Genomic DNA, 19,592 nt, shown 5'->3' with positions numbered 1-19,592 from the left:
GGAGATGCTGATAAGACAAATCAATCCAGCACACTCTAAGGACAGTAAAGCAGGATTTTATTCAAAAAACAGGTGAAACAGGAGTTACAAAGCAGATTAGTAATGCATAATGATTGCAAAGTTTTTTTGTAAAACTTATATCCCTCCCAAATTCGTAGGTAAAGTCTGCATTGCTTAATGTTGTTCTTCTTCCTTTGTATTAATATTGATGTCACATGTCACTTAGTAAAACACACAAAATACACACGTAAGCCATCCTATCATTGGGAAATTTTAAAAATAACTGGTATAATGAAATGGAATTATCGAACTGTTTATGAAAAAAAATTGAAATTTTACAACATTTCTTTTTAGAAGTTATCTGTTTACAGCTTAATGCATTTCCTTTGTCTTTCGTGAGTACAGGATTAAGGCTTCTTCGAGATGTTTGCTGTTCATTCCTTTCGTTCTGTGGTTTTCCTTTAAAAGGCTACAAATGTAATAAAAGTTTGATAACAAAATATGTCAGCCATATTGATAATCTAGTTAGTCTTCAGATTTGTATATATGGACTAATGTTTGAAATAGATAAAAGAATAACCTGTTTATTTGGATTATGTCCTCATTTTGATGCATTCCGTATCTGATAGTGTGCAATAATTGAGCCGTAGTGATATGATTTTCAGATGGTGCCATCTCTGCTATGTTTTGAACTGACTGCTCATCTGATGTGCGTGAAGTGCAATGATACATTTTAATAGAATTATTTTCCTGCAAGATAAAAATGCAATATTTAGATATTAAATTAACTATAAATCTTCCATATTGGCAATCAAAGAGCAATGTTGCATTACTTTCTGTATTTATACACTTAACAAAGATTTATAAAATTCTAATGTAATGTTGAATGAATACTATATTCTGACCTTACTTGTATCTAAATAGAAGTCAAATTTTATGAAAGAATACTTTTAACAGACATTGTGAAAATGCATTTTCCATGGTTCTCAAGTTCAACTAATCTGGTTCCCTTGTGTGCATGGATACATGCATAATGGTTTTTTTCTCTCATTCTTTGTTATTTGTAAATTAACTTCTTTTTAATTTATTGCCAAATAAGAAAAGTATTTCAATGAAAATCAGAAACAAAATAATACGTAATATAAAGTTTTAATTCAAAAGCTGGACAAAATTGCTTTAAATCATGATATAAATATGCTTTTAAACTTTTGATACAAATTAATAAACTGTACTTTAATGTGCATTACTTGGAGCCACTTTGCTTGACTTTGAAGCTTATTTCGTTGAAGTGTTTTTTGGAAAGGATACTGGCGGAATGCTGGAAGAACAACTCCTGTAGCCTGTTTGTAAAAGGAGATAAAAGAAAGTGCTGCTGTCAGTGCAAAAATCAGGTCACTTAACAATTAGAAGGAAGCCAGCTGACTGTACAGTTACAGTTTGTACAGACTGTGATAAACATTGTGCTGTATTCTATTAAAAGCAATATGTTGTGGATGCTAGAAATCTGAAATGAAAAGAAACTCAAAGTCTATGATCAATGAAATCAACTGCTCACCCTTTTCAAAATATAAGCATAGGCATTTACTATTAAACATGGCACCAAAGATCTAAGTTATCACTACAACATCTTATATTTATGTAGCATTGTTAACATAATGAAACATTCCAAGGAGCATTATGAAACAAAGCATGATAACAAATCACATATAGAGATATTAAGTCAGATGAACAAAAGTTTGGCCAAAGAGAGGACTTTGAAGAACTTGATTAATGGAGCAAGAAAGGCACAGAGGTCTAAGGAGAAAATTTTAAATCCTTGGGAGGAGGCAACTGAAGGCATCCTTGAAAGTAGAGTCGCAGATAGATAGGATAGTGAAGAAGGCATCTGGTTTGCTTTCCATTATTGGTCAGTGTAGTGAGTATCGGAGTTGGGAGGTCATGTTGCAGCTATACAGGACATTGGTTAGGCCACTTTTGGAATACTGCGTGCAATTCTGATCTCATTCCTATCGGAAAGATGTGGAACTTGAAAGGTTTCAGAAATGATTTACAAGGATGTTGCCAGGGTTGGAGGATTTGAGCTATAGGGAAGAGGCTGAATTGGTTAGAGCTGTTGTCCTGCGAGCATTGGAGGCTGAAGGGTGACCTTATAGAGGTTTACAAAATCATGAGGGGCATGGATAGGGTAAATAGACAATGTATTTTCCCTGGGGTGGGGGAGTCCAGAACTAGAGGGCTTAGGTTTAGGGTAAGAGGGGAAAGATTTAAATGTAAGGGCAACTTTTTCACGCCGAGGGTGGTGCGTGTATGGAATGAGCTATCAGAGGAAGTGGTGGAGGCTGGTACAATTACAACATTTAAAAGTCATTTGGATGAGTATGTGAATAGGATGGGTTTAGAGGGATATGGGCCAAGTGTTAGAAAATGGGACTAGATTAGGTTAGGATATCTGGTCAGTATGGACCAGTTAGACCGAAGGGTCTGTTTTCATTCTGTACATCTCTATGACTCTATATCCACTAGTGGTGGAGCAATAATAATCAGAATTCACAATGGGCCAGGATTGAAAGGGAGCTGATATTTTGGAAGGTTCTCTATCTAGAGGAGATTAAAGAGAGAGAAGGGACAAATACATGAAGGGATCTGAAAACAGGGATGAGAATTTTAAACTCAAAATGCTGCTTGATCAAAAGCCAGTGTAGGTCAGTATGCAAAGGGGCAGTAGGGCAATGAGTTAAGACAAGGACAGCATGGTTTTGGATGTCATCAAGTTTATGAAGAGTAGAATGTGGATGACCAATCAAAAGTACATTGGAACAGTCAAGTCAAGTAATCAAGGCATCAATAAAGATTTCCACACCACATGAGCAGAAACAGCAGCACAGTTGGCTGCTGTAATTGAGAATTAAATAGGCAGCAGTAGTGACGGCACAAATATGAGATTGGAAGCTTGTCGCGGGATTAGGGAAAATTATAGAATCCTTACAGTGTTGAAAGAGGCAATTTGGCCTATGGAGTCCACACTGATGCTCCAAAGAGCATCCCACCCAGCACCCCAACCTATTCCCACAATCGTACATTAAGCATGGCCAATTCACCAAGCCTGCAAACCCCTGGACACTACAATCCACCTAAGCCGCACATCTAAAAATAGAAAAGAAGGAATGAGCACTAACTTTCGACATTCTGCCCACTCATCGCCTCTTCCACAGATCAACTCTCTCTTTGACTCTCCCTTTGTCCAACTCTCTCTCTCTCAGAGAAAATCGGAGCACTTGGAGGAAACTCACACAGATACCAAGAGAATGTGCAAACTCTAAATAGACAGTTGCCCAAGTATGATACCAAGATTGCAAACAGACTGGCTTAGAATGAGAATGTGACTGGGAATATGGCTGGAGTTGGTAGCTTGAAGTGGGACTAAAAACAATGGTGTCTATCTTCCCAATATTTAAGCAAGGATATGTCTGTTCGTCCAGTACTTGATTTCAGATTAAAAAGTCATAAAAAGAATACAACACATATGTGATCCCTTTTTAGCTCATTAGCTTCTTACCTAAGATGACTTATATTTGTAACACATGCCAAGTTTGCTTCACCTATGTGGCATATTTATAAAAACTAAATATAGTAAGCTTTTGCTTTGATTTGCCCCACTTATTGTTGTTTGGTTTTAAAGTAATTTATTTTTAAAGTCTGTTTCTCTGATTTTTTTTTCACAATTTACACTTTTATTTCATCACACCTCATTACCACCATTATCCCAATGACTCGCATTGCAAAGATCTGGTCCCAGATCAGATTGGCGCCAGTTTGGAGTGGCCTTTCCTGTTCCTCAACACACTCTCCCACTCTCTGTTTTCTGCTGGCCTGCTGACCCTCCTGCTCAGTAATTTCCTCCTTGATTCTCCTCCATACAGGTTTCTCCCCGATCCCTGTCCATTCCATACGTCATTTCACTCTAAGCACATCACACTCCCTCACTTGCTTTCTCTCTCTGTCGTCTACCTTTCCGAAGCACTTGTTCACAGTGAGTGTTTGGGAATGGAAGTGGCAAAGGTGAAGGTCAACGGGGAAGCAGTCAGACAGTCTAAGAGAGAGAGAGAGAGAGTTGGACTAAGTGAGAGTCAGAAAGCGAGAGCATCAATCTGACGAAGAGGTGATGACTGGTTGGAATATAGAAAGAGTTCACTTTTTATTTTTATATTTTGGAAGTTAGTTTATTTACCAATATGAATTTAGCAATATAAAATATTTTAACTTACAGGTATAATGTTTTAATGTGTTTTACTTTTCTGGCAAGGAAGATTTTACAGCACCCAACTATCGCACTTACATTACAGCATCCAACTATCGATTTTGATGGAAAATTACAACCTGCTTAAAGTTGTTTCACTTGGTCATGATTTATCAGAACACAACTACAACTTTAAGTGAGTTCAATACAAAACATTCAGATTAGATTCCCTACAGTGTGGAAACAGGCCATTTGGCCCAACAAGTCCACACTGACCCTCCGAAGAGCTACCCACCCAGACCCAGAATGGCCAATTCATCTGCCCCACACATCTTTTGGATTATGGGAGGAAATCCATGCAGACACAGGGAGAATGTGCAAATTCCACACAGACAGTTGCCCAATGTGGAAATCAAACCTGGGTCCCTGGTGCTGTGAGGCAGCAGTGCTAACCACTGAGCCACCATGCTGCCCAGATATTGATCAGAACCTGGTAAATTTTATTGATAAAATTGTACACGATAGTGGTCTCAAAGAAATATAATAACTTATGTTTCCCATTTGAATCTGCAAGACTTGTATAACAAAATGAAATATGAAAACTTCAGTGATTGAGCATCAAAATTGAACCTTAATAGGTTTTATACCATTAATTCCCTGCAGATTGCTGCACTTAAGCTTCATATATTAAACCAGCATTCACTCTGTGCTGCAGGTAACTAAAGTAGTGCAGCCAGTTACGTAGAATTCAAGAATGATACAATACAAAAGGAGGTTGTTACTTCTGTCATGGCAGTAAAGTGGCAGATCTGAGATATATAGGCTAACCCCATAGGTCAGACAAAAACAGTAAGTTGAAATTAAGGTGTGTGGTTTGTCAATGGCTAGAAATTGATCACTTATGAGACATTTTATATTGCATTATAAATTAATAAGATGTTTACCACAGACTGTGTTCCTTGAAACTCCTGTTGATCATACAATGTGATAAATTCTGATGCTTCTGCTGATGAATTCTTATCTTCCATCAGGGTGACTGTAGCAGGCTGATAATTTTGACGTTTCCATTCCATTCCTTCTTTGGATAAGCTTTGGAGAAAATCACTTGTGTGATCATGTTTACCACAGCCAGATTTATACGAGAGCGCATTTATATCCTCTCTTGCCATGTCAAGAGTCGGTTGTAAAGAACATACTTTAAGACAACTTTCTGATAAACCTACTGCAGAGTTATCTGAATCTGGAGTACTTTTTCCATTGATTTGTTTGTTGATCAGATTTTCTCTTATACAACTGCCATCCTTATTCTTATCCATTGTGCTACACGCAATGCCATTTTTAAATTTGTTTAACATCCTTGAGTGAACAGATTTTTTGGATAAAGCTTGGACTTGAAATGGCTCTTCTTTCCAATGTCTCTTTTCTTCACTGCAGGTTTTTGAATGTTTATTTTTCCTTTCAATTTTTGAATGGGTGGATAGTCTACTTTTCGAAATAAACAGAAGTTCCTTTGCTGTTGACAGTTCACAAGCTTGGGAAGAGTTTTTACAGTAGCTGCTATTCTCCTGATCATCACACTCAGAAATTGTTGATCTTGACTGCATTACTTGTGCCTGACCTTTCAGCTCATTGCCATGATGCACATGGTTTGGTATGGGCACCAGAGGATTTGCACACTTATTATCAGAACAGGTTGCATTTGGAATATCACTCTTTTGCTGCCCACTTTTAAGCTTTCTCACCAAAGGTACAGTTGTACATTTTCTGGAAATTGGTTCAGTTGTATTCTGAGAATTCGTAGCATACTCATTCAGATCTTTGGAGGTGATTTGCTGCAAAGGGGAGTGCTTACCTTTCCGGCCAGCGAAATACTCTTCATTCATACACGACTCAATTTCTTTACTTGAACCATGTGCTGAATTTGACAATTGTGAAGAAATGATAATTGCTTCCACATCAAGGTCTTTGCATTTGAAATGTCTACGTGGTTGACATGGTTGCAGTAGGTAATAACCTAAACAGGAAAGATATCATAATGAATAAGCAACAACTTTTTACATCTATATCATGTCTTTAAGGAGTTGAAATATTCATTGATATGACACAGAAATGAAACAGATATCAAACTATGATGAAATAAACTAACAGCAATAACTAAAAGAGAGGACTTTGAAATACAAAAAGTGGCGAGGTGGAGAGGCTTAAGAACTTAAGGACTTCTGGACTCAGGCTAAGGCAGCCGAGAATTCCATTTGTGATAGAAGAGTGAAATGATGGTAGGACATGCACTAATGGCAGAAGATCAGATACTGTGAGAAATACAAGGCACACTGTCAATTTTTTCAGTTCCAATTTCACTGTAAATACAATGCTGAGATAAGGTGTAGGTTGTGATGCAGGGCAGAAGAAAAGTACAGAGAGTTTGATCCAAGCTTTGACAAAGGGTCAGTTAGACTCAAAATGTCAGCTCTTTTCTCTCCTTACAGATGATGCCAGACCTGCTGAGATTTCCAGCATTTTCTCTTTTGGTTTCAGATTCCAGCATCCACAGTAATTTGCTTTTAATAAAACACAGGAGGTCATTAAGGAGGTTTCTTGACCAAGCAATTCTGAACATTACAAAGAGCAGTCTGATGCTCATGGGGGTGAGGCAGACAAACCTTATTAGGGTAAATTTCCACAGGCATTAACAGCCTTGATTACCTTGTACAAGTGCCCCTCATTGAAGTGTGAGCCATGGCAGATGCTCTGTCAGGAGGAAAGATGGCAACAAATCCAAACCACTCCTCACCAATAGTCACACATAAGGATTACCAGCAAGCGAACAAGTCCCAGGAATCCTGGCTGTTTTCCACACTCTAAACTGGAGCATTGAGGCAAACTGTAGAGCCCAAACTGTCACTCCTTAAAGATAACTAACTACAGACTGACCAGGGATAAAATCCTATGACTTTTCATTGTATACGCAGCATTCTCACAGCAAAACATCCCTGAGCTCTTGGGAAAGATTACAATTACAGTAATTGTGAAAGACTCCCTGTGAATCATGTAAATTACTACTAATCATGAATAACCTTCAAGTGTTCTATTATCAGTGACTTTTTATGGCTGCAGCTGTTTGATCTTCATTTAGAAATAAACAGTCTGGTTCAAGTTGTATCAGCTTCATTTAGAGATATACTGATTTGTTTTCAAGGGCCAAAGCTCGCACTGATTTTCATCAACCTGAATAAATTTAAACTTATCAATGAATTGGAACATTTATGAATGTCTATCTTAGATTATCAATTGGGATGCCAAAATATGTGAATTGCTTTTTTTGCATTAGCTGACTGTAAAAATATAAACTCTGCTCAATGATTCTGACAAGGCTTACTTTTATTTGAATGGTTATAGCACTCATTTTGACGTGGTTAGAAAATAGCTTGACTCACTTTCAATAGATGTCAATAGTTTTGTTTTTCATTTTGAACTAAAACTGGCCCATACTCCTGTCCTTCTTAAATGCAGCTGGAGACTTTGATGTAAGTTCAGCAATCTCCAGCCCTAGCCAGAAGATCAGTCTTTTTCATTGCTCCCTTTTTCATTTTGACATATCGATGCACAGTAAATTTATGTACTCTGTCAGAGTTCTGAAGTTGCCAAACTTAAGGTCATACTAACGACAAACATGAATGTATATACATACCTCACAATGGAAGCTACTCCAAAACTATTATGCTTTAAATGGAATCAAAACATGAAGGAGTATCTATTCAAAATGTTTTTTGAATTAATCCTACAACTCAATTTATAATGGAAACTTAATGCAATCACAATTCATTGGAGGCTAAGCAATGCTGCTGAAATTCAAAACAAAAATGTATAAACTGCAGTAAAATGGAATAGTGCAACTGAGGAAAAAACTGTTTTTCATTTTTCCCCAAGCAGCTTAGGCCAATGAGGTGCATCAACTATCCTGCTAACCCTCGCACTTTACAGACTTTAATCCACACTCATATACACACACTCTCTCAAAAGACACTGATAAACTCCCCCAGCTCCCCCTTGCCCCCAACACACATACATCCACATGCACACATACACATATAAATTTGCGGGGTGAATTGGTACTTGCAGAATTACATTTAATTTGCTCAAAAACTGCATGAATTCATGAAAGATTCTGCAAATCAATTTTTTAGATTAGAATCAGTCTGACCATTGTGGCACAGACAGCCTCACACAGGGAAGCTCACACCTTCAATACATTATCTGGGGCGACATGACACCAATTGTTAAATGATTTGGAGATGCCGGTGTTAGACTGGGGTGTACAAAGTTAAAAATCACACAACACCAGGTTATAGTCCAACAGGTTTAATTGGAAGCATACTAGCTTTCGGAGCGACGCTCCTTCATCAGGTGATAGTTAAAGTTCACTTGAGAATGTAACTTTTAAAAAAATGTTTGCGATTTACATATGAAAGAATTGAAACCAACGTGATCATTCTAAAAGTTGAGAGAATTAACAAACAATCCACGTCTTTTTCTAATATAAAGTTTCAGTTACATCACTTTTGCTATAGATTCTGTATCTTACAATCTTATTCTCCACAACCACCTGATGAAGGAGCAGCGTTCCGAAAACTAGTGCTTCCAAATAAACCTGTTGGACTATAACCTGGAGTTGTGTGATTTTTAATTTTGTACACCCTAGTCCAACACCGGCATCCCCAAATCAATTGTAACCCTTCAAGTCTCCTAATCATGTCCTGTCCAGGAGCAAATCTTTCTCCAGTCTCTTCAGTCCCGACTGATCCACGTTTGCTCCCAATTCTCTAATGATTCAATTCTCATTTTTGTGACAAATTCACTCTTTGCCTTTCCCGTCCATGGCACTGGAACCTTAACCAACTCTACAACTCCTGCAAAATTCCACATTCCTGCTACTCATGCCATTTTTTCCCTCTTGTCAGTCTTCTTTCACCATCATTGGCACCACTGTGCCCATAGCCAATGGGGCCCTACGCTGAAAATCTAGGGGTTTATATGCTTTGTTTGGTAACAGGAGTATTTAAGCACTGAAACTTACCAGCCAGCAAAAGAACTAATTACAAAATGTTCTTATTACCAGTTCTGGGGGCCATATAAAAGATTAATGAGTTAGCTGATTCAATGATTGGGATTTTGTAACTAATTTGATGTGAGTGGGCATTTCTCTTGATTAATGTGGTTGGTTCAATTTCCAGGTGCAGTAAGTTTAATTTAATCAAAAACATGACAATTTGTTATGAAACTCCTACCTCATGAGACAGAAGAAAATATACTCGGTAATAATAGACAGAGATAAAGGTGAAAATAATAATAGAATGGGAAAAGAATCATGATGGGGGTAAAGAAAAGATGGAATATTGAAAGCAATTTGATAAATTTTGCATGCATTGTTCATTTCCTTAAATATTTGCTTTATATTAAGATGTTAATACAACTATTGGTTTTCTTTCAAGAGCTTTTACAAGCAATGTTTGAGGTATTTTGTAGCATTCAAACAGTTAACTGCTTTACCTCATTAAGTCTCACTGCTGGTGATGGTTAGGTCTTGGCAAAAATGATTTGTAAGACAGGTTTCCTGATTTTGAGTCAAGAACCATGCAGGAGAGGAGTGAAGTATGCAATTGATTTTTTTTGTCATAAGTAGTTGCTGTCCGCCGTTTGGCAAAGCTAATTGTGTTTTAAGTGCAGTCTCAACCTGACAGAAGAAATGTTAAAAGCTCATTTGAACTTCCATGAAATAACAAATGGGTGTGTAAAGGGATTGCATTGTAAAGAGGAGGTGGCTGGAGCCAGCAAACTGGAAATTCTGAAACTGGCATAAAGTGTCAAAAGAATCGCAGATCTAAGTGGGAAGGGACTGGACAAGGGGAGAACAAACTGAGTCGACGTAGGAAGAGATGAGTTCTGTGGGACAGGAGCAGGCAGAAACCCAATGGATCTGCCCAGCCAGTCCTGTTTGTGGATTTTGGGAAGGAAGTAGAAATGAGCTTTGTAGGGCTGGCGGTCTATGGGCTTGGAGACAGTGGGAGGAGGAGATCACCAGATGAAATATGGCTAGTGACCACTGTGAAGGAGGTAGCTTGGTGTTCTATGATGGGGTCAGTGTTTGACCATTTACCCCCTCTCATCAATTAAGGGTAGGGAATGTTTGGGGTGGGGTCATTGATATTGAAATAACAAAGTCAAAGCACGCAGGTTAACTATCCAGAGTTTTTGCACAGTCTTTTTGAATACTGGACCATTGGCTCGGAATGATATAGGAGGATATTTTTTAATACTGGTAGGCCTTTGGAAATAAATCCGAGCAACCTTGGCAGACCGACTCTTTTCAATTCACATGTCATGACACAGGAAGAAACACCAATTTTACAGCAACATCACAAGTTCCTGAGTAAATTTCCATATGAATTGTCACCTTGGCTCTTTGTTATCACTCATCTCTGTAATAAGTAGTTATAGGCTGAAGCTGTCTTTCAGAATTCAACCATTTATTCTGGGAGCATTTCTCAAAGTGGTACTGTGTTTTTTTTTTGGAAGTTGTGAGCTCAGTATCAATGACCCTGCCCCAAACATTTCCTACCCAGAATTGATGAGAGAGGTTAAATGATCAAACGCTGACCCCACCATAGACATCAAGCTACCCACAATGGTCACTATCCATATTTCATCTGGTGATCTTCCCCTCTCACTGTCTCCAAGCCCATAGACCGCCAGCCCCACACAGCTCATTTCTACCTTCTTCCCAAAATCCACAAACAGGACTGGCTGGGCAGATCCATTGGGTTTCTGCCTGCTCCTGTCGCACGGAACTCATCTCTTCCTACATTGACTCAGTTTGTTCTCCCCTTGTCCAGTCGCTTCCCACTTAGATCTGCGATTCTTTTGACACTTTATGTCAGTTTCAGAATTTCCAGTTTGCTGGCTCCAGCCACCTGCTCTTTACAACACAATCCCTTTACACACCCATTCCCCTTCAGGATGGTCTCAGGGCTCTCTGCTTCTTCCTGTAAAAAGGTCTGACCCAGCTCCATCCACCATCAGCCTCCTCACCTGGCTGAGCTCATCTTCACTCTAAACAACTTTTCTTTTAACTCAGAAACAAAAACAGAAATTGCTAGTAAAGCTCAGCAGGTCTGGCAGCACACGTGAAGAGAAGTCAAAGTTAATGTTTTGGGTCCAGTAATGCTTCCCTCTCACTTTCTTCAGGTCAAAGGGATGACCACGGGTATCAGCATGGGCCCTAGCTATGCCTATCTCGTGTGGGAGATGTGAAACATTCCATATTCCAGTCCTATTCTGGCCACCACCCACAAATCTTTCTCCAGTAATATCAATGATACCATCATTGCTACTTCCCTCTCTGTTTGGAAATGGAAAAGTTTATCTATTTCATTTCCAAGTTCAACCCCACTTTCAACTTCACCTGGCCCATTTCTGACTCCTCCCCTCACTTCCTTGACATTTCTGCTTCCATTTCTGGGGATAGGCAGGCCACAAATATCCACAACAAACCCAGTGACTCGCACAGTTACCTTAAACACCCTGTGGGCAGCACGGTGGCACAGTGGTTAGCACTGCTGCCTCACAGCGCCAGAGACCCAGGTTCAGTTCCCGCCTCAGGCGACTGACTGTGCGGAGTTTGCACATTCTCCCCGTGTCTGCGTAGGTTTCCTCTGGGTGCTCCAGTTTCCTCCCACAGTCCAAAAATGTGCAGGTTGCGTGAATTGACCATGCTAAAATTGCACATAGTGTTAAGTGAAGAAGTAAATGTAGGGGAATGGGTCTGGGTGGGTTGCGCTTCGGCAGGTCGGTGTGGACTTGTTGGGCCGAAGAGCCTGTTTCCACACTGTAAGTAATCTAATAGAGTCTAATCCTCACACCCTGTTTCCTGTAAAGGCTCTATTCCATCTCCGTTGTCTCTGTTCTGATAATGCCAACATTTTGGGGACAGTGGTCCCCAAAATGTCCACCTTCTTCCTCAAACCAGGATTTCCCAGCACTGTAGTTGATAGGGTCCTCAGCTGGGTCTGACCCATTTCCTGCACGTCGCCCCTCGTCCTCTCTCTTCCCTCCCATAACAACAATAGGGACCCCCATGCCCTCACCTGTCACCCCAAAAGCACTCACATCCAGAGGATCATTAGCTGCCATTTCTACCACATCCAGGGAGGTGCCACCACCAGACACATATTCCCTAGCACAGTGGCTCAGTAGTTAGCACTGGTGCCTCACAGCGCCAGGGACCCGGGTTTGATTCCTGCCTCAGGCGACTGTCTGTGTGGAGTTTACACATTCTACCCTTGTCTGCGTGGGTTTCCTCCGGTGCTCTGCTTCCTCCCATAATCCAAAGATGTGCAGATTTGGTGAATTAGCCAAGCTAAAATTGCCCATCGTATTCAGGATAGTGTAGGTTAGGTGCATTAGTTAGGAGTAAATATAGATTAATAGGGTAGGGGAATGGAGTCTGGGTGTGTTAATCTTCAGAGGGTAGGTGTGTACTTGTCGGGCCAAATGGCCTGTTTCCAAACTGCAGGGATTCCATAATTCTATGAATGCCCTCCCCTCCCTTGTCAGCCTTCCACAAGGGTCATTCCCTCCAGGACATCCTGGACCACTCCTTCACTCTCAAGATCCACGCTTCCAGCTCCAGACATTTTCACCTACAACCTCAGAAGGTGTAACACCTGCCCACTTACTTCCACCTTCCACGGTACCCAAGGGTCTAAATACATCTTCCAGGTAAAGCAGCGCTTTACCTGCACGTGTCTCAATCTGGTTTACTGCATTCGCTGCAGACAATGTGGTCTCCTCTACATTGGGGAAACAAAGTGTAGACTGGGTGACCGCTTCGCAAAATATCTTCATTCTGTCTGCAAAAAAGACCTAAAGTTTGCAGTTGCCTGCAACTTCCAACACATCACCTTGTTCCCTGTCTCAGGCTTGCTGCATTGCTCCAGCAAGCTCAGTGCAAGCTGGAAGAACAGCACCTCATTTCCCACTTGGAAACTCGACAGCCTTCTGGACCCTGTCAAATTCAACAATCTTAGGGCATCAGGGATATTCTCCCATGTCCTTACTCCAAATCCCATACAGCAGGCCTTGTTATCACATGGAGAAAGTGAGGACTGCAGATGCTGGAGATCAGAGCTGAAAATGTGTTGCTGGAAAAGCGCAGCAGGTCAGGCAGCATCCAAGGAGCAGGAGTTTTTTTTTCAGCATCCAAGGAGCAGGAGTTTTTCCTGAAGAAGGGCTCATGCCCGAAACGTCGATTCTCCTGCTCCTTGGATGCTGCCTGACCTGCTGCGCTTTTCCAGCAACACATTTTCAGCTTGTTATCACATGGTCTGCTATTACACACAACCCATTGTTAGCCGCTAATAATCCCCATTAGCAGCTATTCATCCTCCCAGCCTGGTCATTATCCACTAATTTATCTATCCAACTGTTTTTCTCTCTCTCTTTGAGCTCTATCTCGACTTATCCTTTACTCCTTACCCCCCTCTCCTGAGCCCATTTTCTGCAAAAAAAAGCTATTTTTCCTTGATATCATCAATTCTGAGGAAGGGTTACCAGATCCAAAACATTAATGCTGATTTGTGTCCATAGATGCTGCCAGACCTGCTGAGCTATCCAGCAATTTCTATTTTTTTGCAAAACATGATTGAACCCACGCAATTGCACCTTTTAGTGTTTTTCCAGGGCATCTTTCCATGAGAGATGGGATGGTTTATGAACATAGTTATATCGAGCTACCATAGTACTATAGGAAGTCTATTTAAAATGCACTGCCACACGCCACATTACCAAAAGGATGTGGATGCTTTGGAGAGGGTGCAGAGAAGATTTACGAGGATGTTGCCTGGTATGGAAGGTGCTAGTTATGAAGACAGGTTGACTAGGTTAGGTTTATTTTCACTAGAAAAAAGGAGATTGAGGGGGGACCTGATTGATATTTACAAAATCATGAAGGGTATAGACAGGGTGGAGACAAGCTTTTTCCCCAGGGTGAAGGATTCAATAACGAGAGGTCATGCTTGCAAAGTGAGAGGTGGAAAGTTTAAGGGCGATACACGCGGTAAGTACTTCACACAGAGGGTGGTGGGCGTTTGGAACGCGTTGCCAGCAGAGGTGGCAGAAGCAGGCACGGTAGATTCATTTAAGATGCGTCTGGACAGATGGATGAGTAGGTGGGGAACAGAGGGATACAGATGCTTAGGAATTGACCGACAGTTTTAGACAGTATATTTGGATCGGCTCAGGCTAGGAAGGCCGAAGGGCCTGTTCTGGTCTGTAAATTTTCTTTGTTTTCTTTGCTGCTGGTCTCTTCGGGGTCAGGAAATTGGGCAAGAAATGGGAGGCAGGAGCAGTTTGCTCCATGAAGTAAATTCCTTTTTCTTTGCTTCTTGTGGATCAGAAAAAGCAGGACAGTACACCAACATTGCCACCAACCCCCTCTAACCCTGGGCCTTAAAGGAAGCCTTCAGCCGTGACTGCTGCTAATCTATTCTCAGCCCTTTGCCGATCTCCTCTCTTTCCAGGACTCATATGTTTTCTCTATCCCTCACGGCAACACTGCGGTGCTCTCTTTTCTCCAATCCCACAAGCCAAAGTCTCTGAACAGCTCTCCTCTTGAGCAGAACCTGGGATCATCCAGAAGGGACCATGATAATAGTCTCCTGGATCTGATCCTCCACTCTGGCCACTAAACATGCTGTCTAAGTGGTGGGTGGGAAAGGCATCTAAAAAATTACAATGAGCAGTTTCAGTATCCTCAGAAGATAACAAGATATGGGAACAGAAGTAGGCCATTTGGCCCATCGAATTTGCTTCGTCATTCAATAAGATCATGCCTGATCTCATAATCCTTAACTCCACTTTCCTGCCTTTTCCCTAAACTCTTTGATTCCTTTATGATTACAAATCTGTCTTTCACAGCCTTGAACATATTGACTGACCCAACTTCGACAACCCTCTGCAATAAGGAATTCCACTGATTCTCATACAAGAAAATACACTTCAGCTCTGTCTTAAATAGGCAACTCCTTAAAGTTTGTGAGAAGATTTGTAGCTCGGGTGCTCATTGTTGTGGTTCTGTTCGCCGAGCGGGAATTTGTGTTGCAGACGTTTCGTCCCCTGTCTAGGGGGCATCCTCAGTGCTTGGGAGCCTCCTGTGAAGCACTTCTGTGATGTTTCCTCCGGCATTTATAGTGATTTTTACCTGCCGCTTCTGGTTGTCAGTTCCAGCTGTCCGCTGCAGGTCCAGGTCGATGTGCTTGATTGAATCTGTGGATGAGTGCCATACTTCTAGGAATTCCCTGGCTGTTCTCTGTTTGGCTTGTCCTATAATAGTAGTGTTGTCCCAGTCGAATTCATGTTGCTTGTCATCTGCATGTGTGGCTACTAAGGATAACTGGTTGTGTCATTTCGTGGCTAGTTGGTGTTCATGGATGCGGATCGTTAGCTGTCTTCCTGTTTGTCCTATGTAGTGTTTTGTGCAGTCCTTGCATGGGATTTTGTACACTACATTGGTTTTGCAATCCTTAGTAGCCACACACGCAGAGGACAAGCAACATGAATTCGACTGGGACAACACTACTATTATAGGACAAGCCAAACAGAGAACAGCCAGGGAATTCCTAGAGGCACGGCACTCATCCACAGATTCAATCAATAAGCACATCGACCTGGACCCAATATACCGACCACTGCAACGGACAGCTGGAACTGACAACCGGAAGCGGCAGATTCAAACCACTACAAATGCCGGAGGAAAAATCACAGAAGCGCTTCACAGGAAGCTCCCAAGCAGAGGATATCACCTAGACAGGGGACGAAACATCTGCAACACAAATTCCCAGCTCGGTGAACAGAACCACAACAGGCAACTCCTTAATCTGAGATTACACACTCTAGTCTAGTCTCTCCCACAAGGGAAAATAACTAGTCTGCAAATACCATGTCATGATCCCTAAGAATCTTGTACATTTCAATACGTTCTCTACTCATTCTCCTAAACTGCAATAAGTACAAGGCTAACCTACTCAAACCTCTCCTCATATGAAAATCCCTCCAAACACAGGATCAATCTCGTGAACCTTAACTAGACAGCCTCCAAAGCTGGAATCACTTTTCTTAGATAATTGGACAAAAACTGTTAACAACATTCCTACAGTGATCGGACAATTGCAGACTTTTAGTAAGACCTCCCTATTTTTACATTCCATTTCCTTTGAAATAAAGGCCACCACTTGCCTCCTCTTTTACCCACTGAACATAGATGCTGGTTTTTTGGCAAGTCATTCTCTAGGACCCCCCAGATCCCTTTGTGCTGCAGCTTTTTCATGACCCAGTGCCTTCAATACATTTCTTGACGTCAGGCGAAGTGAACAAAAGTTAGCTGAAGACTGACTTTCATGATGCTGGGGACTTCTGGAGGGGTTAGTGTTAACAGCTGCTATGTTGTGAATGGTGTTGAGCTTCTTGGATGTTAAGGATGCACCCAGCCAAGAAAAGGAAAGAGTACACCTGTCATTATAAAATACATTTCACAACGTCGCAAAGTCCTGAGATGGCCAAACGAAACTACCAAACAACTGTGATAGTTTCTAAGAACACAAATGTTTAGTAGAAATTTAGTAGGAATCATCGAGTGCCTACAGTGTGGAAGTAGGCCTTTCAGCCACACTGACCCTCCAAACAGCATCCAACACAGACCCACCTCCCTGTCCTATCCCTGTAACCTTGCGTTTCCCATGGCCAATCGATCTAACTGTACATCCTTGGATACTATGGGCAATGTAACATGACCAATCCATTCTAGCCTGCACACCCCTGGATACTATGGGCAATTTATCATGGCCAATCCACCTAACCTGCATATCTTTGGACTTTGGGAGGAAACCGAAGCACCCGGAGGAAACCCATGCAGGCACAAGGAGACAGTCGCCCGGGCTGGGTGGCATCAGTGCTAAGTACTGAGCCACTGTGCCAACCCAAATTAGCATTTGTAAATCAACTAATAGGATTACTCGGGTTGAACTCGCTATCAATGAACAACAGCATATTATTTCAGACAAGAATTTGCCTCTTGCTTACAACACTGTATCCAGCAAGAGATTCTTGTTGCTCTTATGAATGCAGTAGAGTCAAACATAAAACATTTGCTGGTTGTAATTAGCTGGTGTAATTCAGATTCATCAGCATCACAGTAAAACAGCAGATTTAATCATATAGATTGATTTATTTAATATTGCACTTCAAGATTCTCTACAATTCAGAAAATCCTGTGTCATAGTCATAGAGATGTACAGCATGGAAACAAACCCTTCGGTCCAACCCGTCCATGCCGACCAGATATCCCAACCCAATCTAGTCCCATCTGCCAGCCCATATCCCTCTAAACCCTTCCTATTCATGTACCCATCCAGATGCCTTTTAAATGTTGCAATTGCACTAGCTTTACCACATCCTCTGGCAGCTCATTCCATACACGCACCACACTCTGCGTGAAAAAGTTGCCCCTTAGGTCTCTTTTATATCTTTCCCCTCTCACCTTAAACCTATGCCCTCTAGTTCTAGACTCCCCCACCCCGGGGAAAAGACTTTGTCCATTTATTCTATCCATGTCCCTCACGATTTTATAAACTTCTATAAGGTCACCCCTCAGCCTCCGACGCTCCAAGGAAAACAACCCTAGCCTAGTCAACTTCTCCCTATAGCTCAAATCCTCCAACCTGGCAACATCCTTATAAATCTTTTCTGAACCCTTTCAGGTTTCACAACATCTTTCCCATAGGAAGATCAGAATTGCATGCAATATTCCAACAGTGGCCTAACCAATGTCCTGTACAGCCGCAACATGACCTCCCGACTCTTGTACTCAATACTCAATAAAGGAAAGCATACCAAACGCCTTCTTCACTATCCTATCTACCTGTGACTCCACTTTCAAGGAGCTATGAACCTGCACTCGAAGGTTTCTTTGTTCAGCAACACTCCCTAAGACCTTACCATTAAGTGTAAAAGTCCTGCTAAGATTTGCTTTCCCAAAATGCAACACCTCACGTTTATCTAAATTAAACTCCTTCTGCCATTTCTTAGCCGATTGGCCTATATGATCAAGATCCCATTGTAATTACAAGATAATACATGGCTTGGAGAGGGTGGACGCTAGGAAATTGTTTCCGTTAGGCGAGGAGACTAGGACCCGTGGACACAGCCTTAGAATTAGAGGGGGTAAATTCAGACCAGAAATGAGGAGACATTTCTTCAGCCAGAGAGTGGTGGGCCTGTGTAATTCATTGCCGCAGAGTGCAGTGGAGGCTGGGACGCTAAACGTCTTCAAGGCAGAAATTGATAAATTCTTGATGTCACAAGGAATTAAGGGCTATGGGGAGAATGCGGGTAAGTGGAGTTGAAATGCCCATCAGCCATGATTGAATGGCGGAGTGGACTCGATGGGCCGAATGGCCTTACTTCCGCTCCTATGTCTTATGGTAATCTTCGCTGTCCATTACACCTCCAATTTTGGTGTCATCTGCAAACTTACTAACTATACCTCTCATGCTCACATCCAAACCATTTATAAAAATGACGAAAAATAGTGGATCGAGCACCAATCCTTGTGGCACTCCACTGGTCACAGGCCTCCAGTCTGAAAAACAACCCTCCACCACCACTTCTGTCTTCTACGTTTCAGCCAGTTCTGTATCCAAATGGTTAGTTCTCCCTGTATTCCATGAGATCTAACCTTGCTAATCAGTCTCCCACGGGGAACCCTGTCGAACGGCTTATTGAAGTCCATCTAGATCACATCTACTGCTCTGCCCTCATCAATCCTTTTTTGTTACTTCTTCAAAAAATTCAATCAAGTTTGTGAGATATGATTTCCCATGCATAAAGCCATATTGACTATGCCTAACCAGTCCTTGCCTTTCCAAATACATATCAGGCCTCACTCCTGATGAAGGGCTTTTGCCCGAAACATTGATTTTTCTGATCTTTGAGGGGCGCTATTCTCTCTCTAGTTACCCTTTTGTCCTTAATGTATTTGTAAAAACCCTTTGGATTCTCCTTACCTCTATTTGCCAAAGCTATATCATTTCTCCTTTTTGCCCTCCTGATTTCTCTCTTAAGTATACTCCTATTGCCTTTATACTCTTCCAAGGATTCACTCGATCTATCCCGTCTACACCTGACATATGCTTCCCTCTTTTTCTTAACCAAACCCTCCATTTCTTTAATCATCCAGCATTTCCTATACCTACCAGCCTTTCCTTTTGCCCTAACAGGAATATACTGTCTCTGGACTCTTGTTATC

At 41.4% G+C, this 19,592-nt stretch overlaps 1 protein-coding gene across 1 annotated transcript in view; it reads right to left on the bottom strand.

Annotated features, from left to right (window-relative positions):
• Positions 1–40: 40 nt before the first annotated feature.
• The window catches only part of LOC122554215, a 27,208-nt gene continuing 7,656 nt past the window's right edge, over positions 41–19,592 (bottom strand). The window contains exons 3-6 of the mRNA XM_043698875.1: positions 5,182–6,251; positions 1,248–1,340; positions 581–750; positions 41–469 (exon numbers count right to left, since the gene is read on the bottom strand). Coding sequence (XP_043554810.1) covers positions 373–469; positions 581–750; positions 1,248–1,340; positions 5,182–6,251 — 1,430 coding nt within the window. The 3' untranslated portion in view covers positions 41–372. The remainder of the gene's footprint in view (positions 470–580; positions 751–1,247; positions 1,341–5,181; positions 6,252–19,592) is intronic.

This window comes from Chiloscyllium plagiosum, chromosome 11 (genome assembly GCF_004010195.1).
Source record: "Chiloscyllium plagiosum isolate BGI_BamShark_2017 chromosome 11, ASM401019v2, whole genome shotgun sequence".
NCBI classification, from domain to species: Eukaryota; Metazoa; Chordata; class Chondrichthyes; order Orectolobiformes; family Hemiscylliidae; genus Chiloscyllium; species Chiloscyllium plagiosum.
This window is presented reverse-complemented; position numbering and strand designations above follow the sequence as displayed.